The sequence below is a fragment of the Thamnophis sirtalis genome, unplaced genomic scaffold (genome assembly GCF_051295495.1).
Source record: "Thamnophis sirtalis isolate CommonGarterSnake01/CBP01778 unplaced genomic scaffold, rThaSir2_p1.2 scaffold_3, whole genome shotgun sequence".
NCBI lineage: Eukaryota > Metazoa > Chordata > Lepidosauria > Squamata > Natricidae > Thamnophis > Thamnophis sirtalis.
In genome coordinates, this window is record NW_028261383.1 from 142,273,520 (window position 1) to 142,293,715 (window position 20,196).

Below are 20,196 nucleotides of genomic sequence, written 5' to 3' on the forward strand. Positions count from 1 at the left end.
CAGCAAGCCAGCCTGGCCTGAACAAAACAAAACAAATTATTGGTCATTGTTAATTTTAATTCAAATTTTTTTAAAAATGTTATTGTCAATTCTTATTGGGTTTGTTTGGGTTATTCTATTTAATTTTTTTTAACTTTTGTATTATGTGTTTTTTTAATGTTGTACGCCACCCTGAGTCCTTGGGAAAAGGGTGGCATATAAATCTAATAAACCTAAACCTAATAAACCTAAAATGTAATTTGGGTCGCAGTTTAGTATTTTGTGTAAAAACAACCTATTTCTGTAATAAGTTACATGCTGGGTAATAGATTTGGGACATCTGATTGTTTTTAACTGAAAGCAGGCATCACGAGGACTGGAAGCCAAAAAATATTAAATATGAGTGCCTATTAACTGAGCTTCCCACACAACCCCAAATGCACATTAATAGTATGCAAACAATTGAAAAAATGTCACTGAAATATTATGACAAAATTTTCAATTCAGATGTTTTAGGTGTATCTGCGAGAGAGAGAGAAAGAAAGGAGAAAAGAAGATTACCACTGGAGCTTTAATCAAAGGAAAATATACATAATTGACCATCAGTATGGCTGCCAAAAAGGTTTAAATTCCATAAAGATGGAATAATAAAAATGATTAGATATAAATTCCAGCAAATAAAAGTCTCATCTATCCATTGCAAAGGAGGATTATTTTTTTATAAATGCAGATTAATGCTAGAATTCATAATACTAATTATAGGGAAAGTAGGGTATGGACTGGAAACGCTTTGCAAAGATGCTTATTTTCAAGTTTAGCATATAACTATTCCCCCCAAGTACTATATGTCTTCCAAGTATATTGGGATGAAAAGTTCTAAAAATTATGGATGAAGAATTATTGGAGTCAAAATTTAGCACCTCAGGAAGGCAGCTGGTAGGGGAACAGCTGATTTAATTCATTATAGAAGCAAGAAGTAGGGTTATAGCTTATTCTATTCAGATCCAGTGTTCTGCTTCTATCTCCCCATAACCTCTGGAAGACGTCTCAAAATATAGACCATTTCTCTATACTGTGTCAGAGCAGCGATCCATCTATTCTGGCGTTCTCAACGTGGACTGGCATTGGAAATTTCTTACAGTATTCTCCAGTCCTAGTTGTAGATTGTACCTAGGATCTTCTACATCCAAAGCACATGCTCTACACTACAGTATAATCCTGCCATCCTATGATTCCACCTCTAGTATTGGCAGATCCTGGAACTTGGAATGAGAAGCTTGTACCCATAAAATGTTGTATGCCTGTTGCTACCATGTTTCCCCAAAAACAAGACAGGATCTTATTTTCTTTGATCCCTGAAATAAGCACTTGGCCTTATTTTTGGGGAGGTCTTATTATTTTTGAGGTCCAGGAGGCGGCAAGTGTGGTCACCTCATGGCTGCTGCCTTGTTGCAATATTTTCGGAGAGGGCTTATTTTAGCTCATGCATTGAAAAGCCCAATTGGGCTTATTATCCGGGGAGATCTTATTTTCAAGGAAACAGGGTATCAGCCCAGGCAAGTATGAGTAATTACCTGGAATGATTTGATATTTCATGTAATATAAGGTAGGGAAATTTCAAATTCCTAATAAACTGCAAGATAGATGACTCGGTAGGTCATTATTGGTGTGCATGTGCATATGTTTGGAAAGGATAAAAAGGGCCAAGATAGAAAGGAACATGTCCAGCCATATTCAGCGCAATTCATGAAGTAATCTAGACCTTCAATAATTAACTCTTCCTGAATAAATCTGCTTACTTTAAGATCCGCTAAGATGGCCTTCTCCAGATAGATGATAGATGGATGGATGGATGATAAATATTAAGGGAAAAAAATTGTTGGATGTAGGAAAAGACTTCCTTTATGGAATTATGGGGTTCCCTTTCTTGAAACTTTATAGGTACATAGGTAAAATATTTTGATTTTAACAGCCATACTGTATGACTTGCTGGGTTGGTTAGTCTTAATGAAATGGAATTCTAATTTTTGCCTGCTTTAATTTGCTGTGCTTCACCTCCCCACTTTAAGAATTCTGTTATTCAGCTATGATTTATACATTAAATCTTGAATTTGTAATTACTTTAAATTAATTGTTTTAACACAAGACAAAGATGGAGTACACATTTACTAAATAAAACAAATATTGCAGTATGTGCTACTTCTCACTTATGTGCATTTATTAGCAGAGGAGTAGGCAACTTGGCACCCTCTAGATGTTTTGGATTACAGCACCCACATTATCATCCTTCTTGGGGTTAATAGGGGATGGATTTCAAAACATTGGAATGTACCATGTTTGCTTTTGATTACTTTGGGACATGTGCACATTCACTTTCTCTCTGCTAAGCACTCAGAACAGCTGGATAGATTCAGGTGTCTTGAAGCCATGTGAGAAGAGAACAGTATTTCTCAGACAGAGATGCAAAGCCAGCTCTCTATTTCTGGTTGATTTGCTTCTGTAGTAAGAAGTGTAAGAACGACATTCAGCAACTGGTAGAGATGGCTAAAGGTTTCACTCTCTAAATATCTTCTATTATTGCACCTGCCATGATAAACCTTTCTAAGGAAACTTCATGAAGTTCATATCTATGTACTAGTGGTGAAATGCACTTTTTTTTTTACTACCGGTTCTGTGGGCGTGGTTTGGTGGGCATGGCAGGGAAAGGATACTGCAAAACCCCATTCCCTCCCCACTCCTGGGGGAAGAATATTGCAAAATCATTTGCACTCCACTCTGGAGCTAGCCAGAGGTGGTATTTGCCAGTTCTCCAAACTACTCAAAATTTCCACTTGCTGAATTTCGTGGCACGACAAAACCGCGCTCGACTAAGTCGCGCCCAATTAAACCGCGTCGCTGACGTCATCAACAGGGCGACAACAGCGAGCGCGGAGAAAGAAGATAAAAAGATTAAATAGCGCTTTGAAAGCAAGCCGATTCAACTTAAGGTAAGGGTTAGGTTTAGGGTTAGCTTTAGGGTTAGGTTAAGGGTTAGGGTTAGGGTTAGGTTTAGGGTTAGGGTTAGGTTAAGGGTTAGGATTAGGTTTAGGGTTAGGTTAAGGGTTAGGTTTAGGATTAGGTTTAGGGTTAGGTTAAGGGTTAGGTTAAGGGTTAGGATTAGGTTTAGGGTTAGATTAAGGGTTAGGTTTAGGGTTAGGTTTAGGATTAGGTTTAGGGGGGTTAGGTTTAGGTTTAGGTGTTAATTTTAGGTTTAGCATTTACAGCGTGCTTCTGTCTCCGCGCTGTTGTCACCCTGTTGATGACGTCAGCTACGCGGTTTTGTCGAGTGCGGTTTAGTTGAACACGGTTTTGTGGTGGAACCGCTGAATTTCATCCCTGCTATGTACCATAGAAATGTAAAGGCTCTATGTGGAATGTATAAAAGCTAAATTCTCTAAAAAGTGCTACAACGAAGATTCTAAATCTTTGAACTGCTTAGTATAGTTGATTCATGGTATTGATTATGTGACACAAATTGTTTTTGACTCCTAGAGACCACATAGATAGATTTTCTCCATGACAAGCTATCCCTAACCTGATCTTTCAGGTCTTCCAATGGTGCATTCATCGCCATTGTTAACTATCCACCTTCTGCTGGTCATTCTCTTCTTCTCTTTCCTTTCACTTTCCCCAGCATTTTGCAAGGCCTTCATAGCTGCTCAACCAAGAGCTAGTCTGTGACATATGGTATTTCTTGACTGCTTGTTCCTTTGCTGTTGACGGTTGATCCTAAAAGGCAGAAATTATCCACCGCCTTCATTGCTAATTGTAAGATTGGTTGTTCTGCCAGTTGTCATTAGTTTCGTCTTCTTTATATTTACTTTTAGTGCCATTTTTCTCACTGGGCCCCTTAACTTTTATCTACTTGATACTTTATATTTTGGGCTATCGAGATTAGTGTCATGAGCATAGTATAGGTTATTGATGCTTCTTCTTCCCGTTTTAAAACCATACTTATCTTCCAAGCTCCCCTTAATATAGGAATCACAAAGTGCATGCTATCTTAAATCTTGCAGATCCTAAGTTGGGTCGCCAAATTCACTCCTGAATTCACTGAGCCACTCTAAAAATGTATGGAGAAGTAAATTAGAATCCTTCATGTTTTCAATTTGCTAGGTATCCATGTGATGAAGACCTGGTTAAAAAGAATCAAGCCTAGTATCGCATTCTGAAAATATATTTCGCCATGAACTACATTTCCAGAGTTTCAAAATGGTTATCTGTATGCCACCATTCCCCACTCAGATGAATTCTGGATTTGCAGAACTACAACTTTTATTATTTGCTAACAGCATGGTCCTAGACCTCCATTATGCTATCATTCTCTCCCTCCCTCTTTTAGCAGCAAATGGGGAAATAGCCAGGGGCATGGCCCAGAACCATGGACAGCGCCTTGGCAAGCTGGGGGAGGGGACACACATATCCAATACCATTGAGAATAGATGATCAGCAGTAAGAGAGAGATGGTTAATGTTTGATACGGATGTTATTACATAGTGCCCACAATCTCTTCTTCCTTGGAGACTTCAACGTAATAAATAAGGGACCTCACATAGGTGCTTAGGGCGCTTAGATGTAACACGTTAGCAATATTTTATTTTCAAGGCTTCAATGGATTGTCTAACTTTTGGTCTCAAAGCCTTTTGCCACAACAACGCCTGTAACTATCTGGTGTATTTCAAATGGCTAGGCCTAAAATATTCGGGGGGAGGGAGAGAAAAGGAGGAAAGGTTTTCTGTCACTTTAAGATCTGGCAGAAACTGACAGGGAGAAATTCTCAGGGGAACACAGCATTAATTTGGGACTTGTGCTCAGCAAATTGCCTTGGGCATTCGTTAGCAGAGGCCTTTGCTCCTAGCTGGCTGTACCGGGAGAGGCGGCTGGCTGGTGTCATGACCTTGGTGTGTTAGCAGGCCTTGCGGTTCATGGCACATGCAGCTGGGGGTGATTAAGCTGAGCGGGGTGCACTAGGCAGGGGCAAGGGGGCCCTCCTAACTGAATGTAACCCAGATGTCTGTGAATAGAGGAGGAAGGTAAGGAGTTTGTCCACTGGGTGTTGCTAACTGATATTGGGAGGGAGGGAAGAAGTGCCTCCTTCTCACACTCAGCCTATTTGTATAACAACAGGATTCAATCCCAATCACTCTTCTTGTCTGCACATCTGCCTTGATAGAAATGATTCTCCATTCTTCCTGGCCATATGTTCTATGCCAAGAGAATGTGAGGAATCTCCTGTCTGCAGCATCTGGTCCTGAAGGTTTTCTCCTCTGATTTTTCCCAGCTTGTCTTATACATGAGGCATCTATCTTGGGATCTCTATGCAGGGATGATAACCATCATGGCTGGGTTTTGGATGAGAGGATTCCTCGCTCATTTTGTTTGCTGAAAATGCATTAGATTATTGTTAAGAGCTTTTAATGTTTGCATGTTTTGTTTTATTTATTCTGTTTCTCTAGTAAAGATTGCCTGGATTTATGGTGAAAATTGATTCTCCAGTAAAGAGAATTTCACTAGATTCTAGTAAAGACTGCCTTTATAGGTGGTCTGTATTTATGGTTGCAATACATAACTAGATAGCTGAAGATATTTAAAATGTGACACGGATTAGCAAGAGATCAGTTTCAATCAGAACAATCCAGACCACTAAAGATCACAGACCAAGAAATGGCAGTAATTAAAGTTTTGTTAATATTTTTAAGGTTATGCCAAGAGGCCTCTCATGCAGTGACATTTCAATACCATACTAAAGGAGACATTCAGAAGGAGAAAATATAAACCATGTATATGATGATATATAGATATGCAGCAGATTGTTCCAAGAATATCCTCTATTCTAAAACATTGTCTTTTTGTTTCCAAATCAACAAATAACATCTGATTATTTTAAAATCTGTTGAGAACAGGTACTCTTGGAGAAAGGACAGGACAGCATGGAAAGCAATGTCTATTTAATATATATTTTATACTTGCTTAATTTTTCAGTAGTGTTGCCTTTGATGTAGAGTTGGTTGATAGTGAGATGGGTGACATATAAATTTAATAAATAAATAAAATAAGTTTATCTTAATCAGCACTAATGATTAATCTTTTTTCCCCAAATTACAGAAATGAGACATTGTAAAATTATATGATTCATTTAAGGCTAACAGTGAGGTAATGAAGTATGAGTTAATATGGGTAAGTTTCTTTAGTGATATGGTGCACAAATTCTGTGTTAAAGTTTAATTTTAGGGATTTTTTAAGAGTTAAAGAAACCTATGCTGATCCAGGTAGTCCTCAGTTAATGACTGTTTTAGTGACTGAACTTAGAACGGCGCTGAAAGAGTGGTTTTATGACCAGTTCTTAAACTTACAACAGTCATAGTGTCCTCATTATCACAATTCAGTTGCTTTGCAACTGGCACACATTTATGAGAGTTATGGTGCCCCAAAGTCACATGATCACAATTTACAAGTTTCAAAGGTGGCTTCTGACAAGCAGTCAATGGAGAAGCCAGCAGTAAGATGCAAATTGCAGTCAAATGACATCATGCATAACAACCTAGGGTGATTTGCTTAATGATTGCAGCAATATTGTCAACTTAAATCTAGCTCGGTCATCTGATATTTTATCTAATGACTGCTTAACTATGGAGTTGTCAGTCCCAGTTGAAGTCATTAAGTGAGGACTATCTGTATTGCACTGTATTCCAAAGCAAGGATAATATACAACTAATGCTTGTACTATATGGTAGATTAAAAAGTCCTCCTTTCTATGAAAACAGACAGATAAAATTGAAGGACTTGAACTATGAAAAATCTAATGATAATGTGAAACCTGATCAATATGAATTCTGTCGAGAAGTACTTAGCAGATGCTTTACTGCAGAACAACAAAAAGCCTGGGAACATTCATATTATTTTATTTCTTAACTTGGAAATATCTAGAAGACCAATCTTTGGAATTGAACACCTAGTCTCTTTTAAAGATAAATCCTAATTTTGTAAATAATATATTTTATTTACTGAATATCTCAACTTCCAAACAAAAATGCATGGGGAAACCCCCCACCATCAATAGAAACATATTAAATCATAATGTTGAAATATTAAAATCCCAATTTTTGTCTAGATAAATGTGATTTAGCTCCTCACTGAAAAGTAAAGAAGCGAGTGCAACAGAGCATTTCAACTTGTCACGGTACATTTAGGATGGGAATATTAAACTGTTTTGCCTTTATAGTTTCAGTGATTCCTAAAAAAAATGGTAGCCTATGGTTGATTTTCCAGCAATGGCATCAAGGGATCCTGGCACTCTGGAATGGTTTGCAAGCAACCTATCTGTCACATTTTGCAGCCACTGAAGTTTCTACACCATTTTAAAAATAGTCCCACATATAACAAATAGTAACAGCCGAACTGTAATTGTAATGCTTGTGCCATGTCATAGATAACTGATGACACATCTGTCTGACTTAGGAGTGGCTGTAGGTGCTACATTAGATTTAAATGGATGCATGAGCCTCTCGCTACAGCCATCACCAGGGAATCTTGAGATAGACAACAGGCCTGTTTTTGAAAGCTGTGTTAAATCTTTACAGGCGGCTGTTACATATAAGTTGGGTTGACAAAATCAGAAATGAGGTGGTGATAAAATGCCTGGGAAAGTCAAGGGAAATCATCAAAACCATAAAAAAGCGAAAGTTAGCATATTTTGGACATGTGGTAAACCATAAAAAAGCGAAAGTTAAAATATTTTGGATGTGTGATGCGACAAAATATGCCATACTTCACTTAATCCTCCAAGGAAAGTTTGAAGAGAAATGAGGCCCAGGCAGAAGAACACCATGGCTTCAAAATCTAAGGGACTGGCTTGGACACAACTCAACAGCACTTTTTTGTGAGACTGTTGATAAAAATAGGATCGCCAACATGATTGCCAACCTCTGATCACAGATATGGCACAAGAAGAAGATGTTAAATCTGCAATATGTCTGTCTTACTTATCAACAGCATCTCTCTGTCTTTTTCCATCCTTCTTTCCTAGGTCTAAGTTAGAGTGACTGGTCCAAATCACCCTGCTGGCTTTGTCACAACTCAGAATTTTCTGGATACTAGCTTGGTGCTTTTATCCTATACCAAACAGCTATTGTCTCTATCATGTTTAGATTTAGTTTCATTTGGTTCATTTTGATCCAAATGATTGCTGAACCAAGAAAACATTTGTTGTTCCTTGAACCAGGAGCAATAGAGCAAAATACCAAACAGCATGCCAGAGACACCTTGTTTCATAACTCTGGATGACCTTTCCCAGAGGTTTTATATAAACACGAAGCATGAATAAAAAGCTGGAACCCTATAATTCATTGTAACAAGTTAGATGTTGAACAGAGATTTCCCTTCGACATATTTTGGATAGGGTTTGACAGGAAAGACTGGTACTGTGACAGAGAAAAGTCTCCAGGGCTGCAGGAAGAGAATTTAGCCAATAGCATCAAAGACTGTCAAGAGTAATAGAGCTGCAGTTTGACTCAGTCCTGTAAGCCAAAGGCAGAAAGGCAGAGAAACATTTGTTATTATCTCCTGTGCCATCTAGTCTACGTTGATCTGATTCATCTTTTTTCTACTTGTGTTCAAGTTGTAGTGCGTCCTCCTCCTGCTTTGTCACTGTTAGTTTTCCACTACTCTGACTTTGTGAAGGAAGAAGTGAGCCCCTGGCAGCAGTCATCGGGGGGGGGGGGGGGACTGCCTCTGTATTCTATAGGTCAGCCAAGGCTTCCATAGTATTAATAGTTTATTGCCAGCAGACGATACAGGGATATTTTACAGCACATTTCAGAAACAATTTTCAACACCATTTGAAGGATGCACAAAAGGTTCCATGCACGAAATAGCCAGCACTGGATTTTCTTTTGACTGAAGTAATATAAAGCACTTTATAATAAGCATATTTGGCATGGACATAGACCCACAATGATGCATTCTGGACAGAGGATTTCAGAATGGAGAGAACAGAGAAGAGCGGAGTCATCAGAGGCAGTGGTTTATGACTAAGAAGACAGGAAAAGGAAGGCATTGGCGGTGTACAAGGCATGTGGATGAAGAAGGGAGAGGTATACCCATCTTCTCCTGATCACTTTTGGAAGTTCCCTCCAGATTTCGTCTTGGCCAGAATCCAGAACAACCAAAATTTCAGGGTTTCACAGTGATTGAACTTCTGAACCACAAACTCTTTGCTTTGAGTTGAAACCAATTTCCCCTGGAATGGGACAACTTGCTGTGACCAGCTTGCCGTGGCCAGCTCACCATCACCAAGTTACCTCTGCCAACTCACCACAAGACACCTCCATATGGACAACTAACCACTAGTGGCCAGAGGGAGAGTTGGGTGAGTGGGCGAGCAAGAAGGTGGGCAGAGCACAGAGCGTGTCGGTGGCAGCAGGGAACACATTGGGGCAGAAGGTGGCAGCTGGGGGCTTCCCACTTTCATACCCCCCCTTCTGTCACCTATAGAGAATAGAGTTACAGTTAATCCTTGATATACAACCATTCATTTAATGACTGAAAAAAGTGCCTATAACCAGTCCTTGCAGTTGCAACAGTTGTGATGTCTCTGCGATCATGTGATCAAAATTTGGGAACTCGATAGCTGGCATGTATTTATGATATCTGCAGTGTCCCTGGGTCACATAATGGGAATTTGCAACCTTCCCAGGAGACTTCCAACAAGCAAAACCAATGGGAGAATCCAGATCCACTTAACAACCGCATGATTTGCTTAACAACTGCAATTAGTCCAGTCTCCAACCTCCCCTTTGTGGGGAAGGTTGTTGAGAAGGTGGTGGCCTTTCAGCTCCAGCGGTCCTTGGAGGAAGCTAACTATCTTGACCCATTCCAGTCCGGCTTCAGGCCTGGCTACAGCACAGAAACCGCTTTGGTCGCATTGACCGATGATCTCTGGAGAGCCAGGGATGGAGGCCACGCCTCCATTCTGGTTCTCCTTGACCTCTCAGCGGCTTTCGATACCATCGACCATGGTATCCTTCTGCGACGACTGCGGGAGGTGGGGGTGGGAGGCACCGTTTTGCGGTGGTTCTCCTCTTACCTCTCGGACAGGTCGCAGCCGGTGTTAGTTGGAGGGCAGAGATCGACCCCTAGGCCCCTAACATATGGGGTGCCGCAGGGTTCGGTCCTGTCCCCCTTACTTTTCAACATCTACATGAAACCACTGGGCGAGATCATTCGGCGGCACGGGATAAAATACCATCAATATGCGGACGATACTCAGTTGTATCTGTCCGCCCCATGCCAACTCAATGAAGCGGTGGACGTGATGAACCAGGGACTAGAAGCCGTTAGGGACTGGATGAGGGTCAACAAACTCGTGCTCAACCCAGATAAGACCGAGTGGCTGTTGTGTTTCCCTCCTGCCAATTTGGCAGGTATTCCATCTCTCAGGCTGGGGGGTCAAACACTACACCCCTCAGACAGGGTCCGCAACTTGGGAGTCCTCCTGGACCCACAGCTGACTTTTGAACACCATTTATCAGTTGTGACCAGGGGGGCATTTGCCCAGGTTCGCCTGGTGCACCAGTTGCGCCCCTACCTGAATCGGGAGGCTCTCACAACAGTCACTCGTGCCCTTGTGACCTCTAGACTGGAATACTGCAACGTGCTCTACATGGGGCTGCCCTTGAGGAGTATTCGGCGACTTCAGCTAGTCCAGAATGCAGCCGCGCGAGCGATTGTGGGTGCACCTCGCTTCACCCACATAACACCTATCCTCCGCGAGCTGCACTGGCTACCTGTCGATCTCTGGATACGCTTCAAGGTGCTACTTGTCACTCATAAAGCCCTCCATGGTAGTGGATCTGGGTACTTGAGAGACCGCCTACTGCCAATTACCTCCACACGACCCATTAGATCTCACCGATTGGGCCTCCTCCGGGTTCCATCTGCGGGTCAATGCTGACTGGTGACCACGCGGAGGAGGGCCTTCTCGGTGGCAGCTCCGACCCTATGGAACGATCTCCCCGTGGAGATTCGCACCCTCACCACTCTCCAGACCTTCCGCACAGCCATTAGAATCTGGCTATCCCGCCAGGCCTGGGGCTAAGATTGCACCCTCCCGAATGGTATGAATGTTGTGTTTTCTTTTAATTATGTGTTGTCATATATGTAAAAGTCTGTTTCCCTTTTCCCTTTCGGATGTGAGCCGCCCTGAGTCCCCCCAGGGAAAAGGGCGGCATACAAATAAACTTCTGAATCTGAATCTGAATTATTTGCTTAACTGCCATGGCAAAAAGTTCATAAAATCAGATGTGATTCACTTAACAACTGCATTACTTAGTGACAGATGTTCCAATCCCAATTGTGGTCCTAAGTAGAGGACTACCAGGTGAAAGTTATGACTCCTTGCTTTCTAAACAAGCCCATTGTCTTGCTTCTTCATGGTAACAAAGTTCATAATACTAATTATGGAAAAGCTTCTGAGTGCCCAGTTTCTGAGCAAAATCCAGCTTCAGTCTGAAATTTCCATCCAAGCTTGGATGAAATCAATTTTTTACTCTAAGCCTCTAGAAATATTTCTTATAGACTATTTAATGTTGTTGGAAACAATGTTATTCCTAATCTCAATACCGCTACATCTGTTTTTGACTTTTGCTTCAGTTCATTAATCCTTATGATCTTCCTTGGCTCTTGCAGCATTTTGATATTGCTCCCAGGTAAATCAATTTGCTCAGTAAAGGAGAGAGGCCAGGAAACTGTCGTCCTTCTCACTGGGTTTATGACACCCACCTACAGTACAGAAGCTAAAATGGGGAAAAATTCTACTCCCAAATTCAAGTTTGACCTTGATTAGGAGAAAGTCTTGAGATTAATCAAAGAGGGAAAGTCTATTGCTAATTCAGTTTAATCCCCAGCATTATAACTATTTGCTGGTGGGTGGGGATGGGTTGGGGCGGGGCTGAAAAGGGTCTCTCTGTTGGGATAGGGGATGAGGAGGGACATATCCATTTACGTTTAGAAGTAGCCATATTCTCAGTTATTTAAGGCGTTATTTCATGCTTTTGGTATAGAAAAATCTGGCTCTATTTACAATCATTCTGAAGCTGCACAATGATGGCCAAATATTTTATTTAGTAGCAGGCTGTATTTAAAAAAGGGTTAACACCTCTGGAAGAATACCGGGGTTAACTTGAGCCTTTCAAGAAGACCTATATTCTACTCTACTGGCTAAGCAATGGCCAAGTTCAACTGTATTAAATTAACTGGGTTCTGAATATGCATGATTTAATCTTAGAAGAACCACTGCCCTTTGTCACAATATTTTTCAGTCTGTTACAGTTTCTTTTATAGGTGTTATTGTTCACTGGGCTAGTGTATAGGGCTGAACAGCATTGCTGTGTAGCTCTTAAGCTGACTTCTTTCAAGAGGCCATAGAGCATTCAGAGCTCTACATCAGTCTGCTCCTGCAAGAAGATTGCACAGAGAGACTTCAAACAGCAGCATGACAAAGGAGTAAGAATGGTACATTAGAATATCTGCAAGAAATACTACTTGTTTGCAAGCAGGAACGGATGGGAGCACAAAATAGACCAAATAACAGAAAATGAAGAAGGTAAATTGTTCTGGGACTTTAGAATTCAAACAGACAAGTAACATTCACATAACACGCCAAACTTAACAACTGTAGATAAGAAATACAAAAAGGTCCAGATAGTAGGTGTGACAGTACCTGAAGGCACCAGAAGAGAAGAGAAAGAATAGGAGAAAATCATAAACACTTGCAAAAAGATGTAGGACTGTGGAAAAAGCAAACAAAGATAGTACCAACAGTAACAGGCAGCTTGGGTGCAATCCCAAAACAACTGGCACGCCAGTTGAACACCATCAGCATTGACAAAATCCCTATCAGTCGATTATAAAAGGCAGCTTTCTTGGAACAGCTGGAGATGATACCTTTAACACCATCAAACAACATTTGCCTATTCCAGATACTTGGGAAGGACATTGAGTCCACTTATGTTTATCCACTTATTAAAAATGTCAAATCCAGTCTACACATCTGGCTGACTGTGTGATGAATTATAACTAATAGGTGGACAAAATGTTAAATCCAGTCTGAACATCTGGCTGACTTTGCGACGAACCGCAATAACAGACCGATAAAAGTCTTGGCTCATAATATAGCAGATATGAAGTGGCTTGAAAGAAGAAAGTGTGGCTAATTGAAGTGGCCATACCAGATAGTAGATAGTAGAATAAAAGACAAACATCTGGAAAAGATCAGAAAATACCAAGATCTGAAAATTGAATGGCATAAACCAGCTGTGGTGGTCTCAAGTTGGCACAGTGTGTTGACCAAAATATATTAAATGGCACTTAGAAATTTCCATCTGTCACTTGTAAAGGGCCACGCCACTTGGATCCACATATATACTATGCTGACAGATTATGGCATCCTAGATTCTTGGGAAGAACTTGGTGTATATGCTAAAGTACCAGCAGCTGTGACTTCACATTGTTGACAAAAGATAATAATTTATAATGTTTTAGAAAAAGACAAAAACTTATTGTGATACAGTTTGATAAACATTATGACTACAAAAAGATGAGCTAGAGAGCTAAAACTCTCTAATTTAAACAACACAATACAAGCAGTCCTTGACATACGACCATAACTGAACCCAAAATTTCTGTTGTTAAGCGAGACATTAAGTTAGCTTTGCCCCACTTTACAACCTTACTTGCCACATTTGCTAAGCGAATTAGGCTTCCCCATTGACTTCACTTTGCAAAAGGTGACTCCAGGACATTGCATCTGTCATAAATATGAATCACTGCAAGCATCCGAACTTTAATTAGATAACCATGGGGCTGCTGCAAAAGTCACAAATCTGAAAAACGGTCATAAGTCACTTTTTTCAGTGCTGTTGTAACAATGGTTACTAAATGAATTGCGGTTAAGCCGAGGTCTACCTGCATTATCATCATGCACTCTTCATGATGGATTCCCTTTGGAGAATAACACAATGGTTGTTGAAAGGAGTTTATGCTTACAAAGAGAAGAACAGATTTGACTGACTTGAGGTTGGTTTTTTAAAAATCCTTTTGGCAAACTCCTCAAAATTCTTTAGAGGCTTGGCTATCTTCTAGCTACATTCAGTTCTTCTAAAGCTCTTCTACCAGCACATTTTTAGTGAGCTCTATATTGAAATCAGATAATAGCTTCATTTATTCCTGCTTCCTGTCCCAACATATTGCTACTGCATTTCATCATGAATTACCATTGCAAGCCTATGCATTTATATCTAGAATGCCCCATGGAACTCAAGAGACTTGCTTCCAAGTAAAACATATGTTTTACGTACCATTACATTGCCCTTTCTCCATGGCATTTAAGGTAACTTTTTTTTGTCTTTCTTGTCAATAATTGCTAAATCCGGGGTGTTGTATGTGGCAAATGCTTGACTGTTTGAATTCTAAAGTCCCGGGACACTTTAGTTTATTGGTTTTCTATTACTTTGTCTATTTTGTGGCCCAACGAGTTTTGGGCTTTCAGGCAAGTGGTATTTCTTGCAGGTATTCAAATATACCATTCTTATTACTTCATTATCCCATTTTCTATAATATGTCTGTTGGTGCTGTTATGGTTGGCCACTGATGGTGATGATTATATAATTAATCTCCAATTAGATTTACACTGAAAGATGGTAACAATCTAATAATTCAAGACCACATCAAGGATCTAAGAATTATTATTATGATTATTGGCAGATTATTATTATAGGCAGTTCCAAGCAAGGTATTTTTTGTAAAATTAAGGTGTTCAGGCCCAAATTAGGATTATTATTATTTTCGTTGCATAGTCAGCCAGATGTTGAGACTGGATTTGGCATTTTTATCCACTTATAGAGTCCTTCCCAAAGACCTGGAATATGCAGATGTTGATGTTTGGTGGTGTTAGAGGTATTGTCGCAGGATGCAAGCGATTCAGAGTAAAACCAACTTTTGCAATTGACTGAGGGTGAATTTGTCGAAGCCAATGGTGTTCAAGTGGTGCTCCAGTTCTTTTGGGATTATTATGGTTCATCACACAGTCAGCCAGATATTGAGACTGGATTTGGCATGTTTATCCACCTATGGAGTCGTTCCCAAGAATCAGGCCCTTTATCCACACAGTTATGTTGGCTGACTCTCTCTACGGTTCATCACAGTCAGGCAGATGGTTAAACCAGATTTGGCATTTTTATCCACCTGTAGTGTCCTTCCCAAAGACCTGGTATTATTTTCTCCTGCCTATTACATATTTGATCCTACTTTTATTTTTTTATAGAGTATATAAGGTTAGCCATCATCTATACCATACACCCAAATTATCTGATAACCCATTCATGGAGTAGTAGCAAGGGATGTAAGTTTTCCTGTTTTCCCTTTCTTATACTGCTTGAAAGTTTTATTCCGGAAGGTTGCAGAGAAAGACTGCAACAGGAGAGAAAAAGTAATTTCTACCAAGAAGTTCTTCTGCTGAGTTACAAGCCCCTTTTCTGAAAATGGAAGTGAATTCAAATCTGGGTCTTGAATTTAATAGGCAGCACAATCATCTTAATGTCTAAAACTCTAGATGTTATTTATTGTACTTTATTCTATGCCATTTTTTAAATTTTTCTAAGTCTAGCCTTTTTGGCTCCATCTTCCAGTGGTGGAACACCTTAAGCCACTAGTAGTAATGGCTACTAATTCACCAGTGTCATCTTTATTTCTGTATTACATCATTTAGAATACGGATATGGTATATAGAATAAATGATTTGGATATGCAGTAAATGGTTTCTTAATGACTTTTATTTACATAAAATATATATTTATCTTGAAGATTTTAATATTCCCTGTGCTTCAGGCCAAGCCATGCTGCCAATTAAGAGAAACCTTATTGTTCAACACTCCTTTCATTGCAGACTCAGCATTAAAAGTTTCAATTATGCAGTAACTCTGATCTTTATATGATAATCATGATGGTGTTACAGTAATTGCGCCTTAGACAGAAACGTATCAGGAGTGTGGGAAACTGGGGGTATGAAGAAGGTCTGTTCACTACTTCTCTTTTTGTCTTTCTCTGCCAGCGGACCCAGTGGTACAGATCGAAGGCAATCCACATTGTTGTTTCTTCAACTTCAGCCCCAAAATTATGTTCACCAAGGTAGTAAAGGCACAGCTCTGGGTGTACCTAAGGCCTGTTCAACACACATCCACAGTTTATCTACAGATCCTGCGTCTTAAGCCGGTGACAGAAGATGGGAGCCGACATATCCGTATCCGCTCACTCAAGATTGACCTGAATTCACGCATTGGCCACTGGCAGAGCATTGATTTCAAGCACGTGCTCCAGAACTGGTTCAAGCAGCCTCAGAACAACTGGGGTATTGAAATCAACGCTTTTGATCCCAATGGCAATGATCTGGCCGTGACTTCTCTTGGGCCTGGTGCTGAAGGCCTGGTGGGTAAATGAGAACACTCGCTATCTATCCTCTTCTCTTGATCCTAGGCCTGAAAATGGAGCTGGACACCCATGGAATATTTTGATTGGCCGCTGAGCTCATATCTGTCAACCTTCTTCAGCCATTGCAATGGGCTGTGAGAATAACCTTGGGGCACAGGAGGAAGAGCTGCAGCCTAGACAACAATCTGATAAACAAAAACTGAGTCCAAAGGTGGTATGTGGGTGGAGAAAGCATCTCAGAAGGGAGACTCCCTAGTTCTTTGGAAAGTAAAGGCAAGGGAAGGGAGAGGTTCTGTCAGACTTTCAAGAGTCTGCTATTGTAACCTTATAATAAAGTTATTGTTAGGATTCATGGTTATGGTTTCCTGTCTGGACTACCCTGAAGGTCTGACAACCATAATATAACTCTGGCCTAGTTTAAACATTAGGGTAAGTTGGGGGTGTTCCGTAGGGAGCTCTGCCTTTCAGAATCAATACTATCGCTGTATAATGTAATAATCAAATGCAGGTTGGAGAATGGGAAGTAATTTCCTTTTATCTGTTTCATCTTAACAGTAGGTTTATGCTATTGTCAGGGCTAGGACTTAAGAAGGGAATTCTTGCGACCTCTATGGTCAGTTGGGGACTGCAGTGTTACTACTGAGAGATGTTTAGATGTCAGTCAGGGCAATGTAAAGTCATTGTGCAATGTAAAGTCATTGCACAATGGTAATTTTTGTTTGATAATACAATCAGTGATATTCTTATTACAGCCATATGCATGATTTAGACAAAATATTCATTGCTTTCAAACAGAATTAAGATAAGTTTATATCAGTTTAATATTATTTACATAGAAAAATGAGGGCAATTCAATTTCAGTGTGTGTTAGAAATCTAACAATGAAATATTCTTCTCAGGAATTCAGAATTTAGCAGGGTATATTTTAAAGTAACACTTTAAAATTAGAATTAGCTTTCTTTTTTACACAGAGAGCTATTGTATCATGCGTTGTATCATGATTTAATTTAATCTTATAACTCATCAAATTATTTATCTCAAAAACATTTAGCAAATTATTTATATGAGTTTCATCTCAATTTTCCTATGTGTCTTTTTAAAATCCTCTCTCTCATTCTGAAGTATTTCCTTGGAACCTACCCCTTTAATTATATTTACCTAATAATTCTTACAGCTTAACTAAGAATAACCCACATATAATTAATAAAAAATACAACATAAAATACATTAAAAAATATCTTTCAGAGTATTATTCATCCATTACCTACAAACTGATCTTTTAGCCTGAATACTTTTCCCCCCCCTAGAAGCAACTGATGGATCAATATTCCACTTTTTCATGGAATTTTTTTTTCGTAGCAGACCTACATTTACTCAAGGTATTTTTCACCATCAGGCTTAATAGTGCCAGCTGAAGTGGTTTTTTTTTTTTTAAAGGAGCAACGCTCAGGACTGTTATTAGAAACTGAATAAATAATTGGAATAAATAATGACAACTGTGTGGGCTATCTTGGAAAGATGGTCAAGAGATTGTATTGGATTTGGTAAGTCTGCGAAGGTGAATGTATATTCATAGCATTAGTTTACTTAAGAGGTACAAAGGGGGATAGCAAAGGTTGCACAGATGAAACTTGAGGATGGATTAGGCATAGATGTGCATGTAATTGATACCCATCAAAACTCTCGCCACAGGCTGTTTTCCCCAGCTAGAAACTATTATCTCATCATGGGGCCAATAGTCATCCTACCTAAATGCCTCTCTCTGTGATTTCTCTTTTTGTATGTCATTTGCAGCACCCGTTCATGGAATTGCGTGTGCTGGAGAACAACAAACGGTCCCGAAGGAATCTAGGCTTAGACTGTGATGAGCACTCAACTGAGTCCCGCTGTTGCCGTTACCCCCTGACTGTTGACTTTGAAGCTTTCGGCTGGGATTGGATAATTGCCCCAAAGCGGTACAAAGCCAACTATTGTTCAGGCCAGTGTGAATATATGTTCATGCAGAAATATCCCCATACCCACTTGGTGCAGCAAGCCAATCCCCGGGGCTCAGCAGGGCCGTGCTGTACACCCACCAAGATGTCTCCCATCAACATGCTGTATTTCAATGACAAACAGCAGATAATCTACGGCAAAATCCCTGGCATGGTGGTTGACAGGTGTGGATGCTCTTAAACTCCCAGCCTGTTCTGTTCCATTCTTTTTCCTGTTTCCCTCCCCTTCTAGCCCAGATTCTTGCTTTCGAGATAGACCCTGACATTGATGAATCCATTCATTAGCATTTTAAAACACTTTTGAAGAGAAAGTAATTGTGGGAAAAGAACAAAACGAAACAGAATTGTATCGAAAATCTCTAAAGTGACAACATGCGCTGTGCAATAATCAAAACAGACATCGCGTTAATGGAGAGCGGATAAGTTGTCTTGGATCGATACTTCCATTCCTGAGTCAGATCTGAAACAAGCATTCTTCTCTCTTCCTCAAGCTCTTTGTTTGACCCAACACTTCTCAAGCTTTACTTTTACTGGCATTCTCCCTTCCCAACCCCCTCCCCCACCTTTCCTCTCTTGATCTGATACTCCAACGTGGTGATAAAGAGAAAAGTCCATCAAAAAAAAGAAGAAGCTATTCAACCCGTTTACAAGAAGGAAAGCTTCCTTAGGTTGTGATAATGTGGAATAAAACGCTGTATGAAGTTATAGAGATAAGCACGGGGAAGGGGGAGGGGGTTAAAATGGGTATTTTATATGATGAAGATGAATGAAATCTGCCAGCATGAGGGATACGTGCCATCCTGGATTTGGGGGAGGTGGGTGGGAGGGGAGGGATGATTTTAGAAGTTGAGGATTGCTGAACCTGCCTGCCTTTTGAGAGACTGAATCCCTAAAGAATTCAGGAGACTCCGAAGAAATGAAAACTGGAATTATTTGGAATGCTTTTGCAAGTTGCATGATAGCAAGAAAAAATAATGAAATGGAGGCATAGATTGGGGGGGGGGGGAATATGGAGGAATTATCTAAATGGAGGATAAAATGTTAATTTTAGCTGCCTTGTATTCACATTTAACTTTCTTTTCAATATCTTCATTTATAACCTGAGCAATCTTTCTCCAAAAGTCATTATTCTTTAGCTTCTCCCCTCCCCCCTTTAAAAAACATTGAGAAACTAATTCAATGAATTTAAATTACATATTTCCATCCTCAACCCACCTTAGAGATCGTGTACAAAAAACCCACGGAAAGGGTACTGTCCATGTGAGGATAAAGAATTTTACTTACAGAACAGAAATCTCTCTAGGCAGGATGAAGTTAAGATAGAAAATTTATTTATTTATTCCTGGCAATAGAATCTTTTTTCTGTGTCACATTTGCTTAATATTCCAATGGGGGGGGGGAGGGAATCATATATATGCATGTATATGATAGAATTGGAAATTTTTCTTTATCATTTGCAGAACTCAACTAGATCTATCCAGTTACTCTGGTTATGTACAATATTTTTTCCGCTGGCTAATATGAACATATCAATATCTTTGAATAATAGGATATGTTGCTCTGTACTGTTCCTTCCCCTCCTTCCTAACATTTTAATCCTTTTTAAATTAATTCTAAATGCACTTATATAGAGATTTAATTTCCAGCTTTCTTTGATGTTGTAGTATGACTTTCCTTCACCTAACCAAATAATACCATCCAA

At 39.8% G+C, this 20,196-nt stretch overlaps 1 protein-coding gene across 1 annotated transcript in view; it reads left to right on the plus strand.

The window, feature by feature from the left end:
• Positions 1-18,909, plus strand: part of GDF11 (growth differentiation factor 11) — a 31,051-nt gene extending 12,142 nt beyond the window's left edge. Inside the window, exons 2-3 of the mRNA XM_087710279.1 lie at positions 16,124-16,497; positions 18,295-18,909. Coding sequence (XP_087566405.1) covers positions 16,124-16,497; positions 18,295-18,675 — 755 coding nt within the window. The 3' untranslated portion in view covers positions 18,676-18,909. The remainder of the gene's footprint in view (positions 1-16,123; positions 16,498-18,294) is intronic.
• Positions 18,910-20,196: the final 1,287 nt, after the last annotated feature.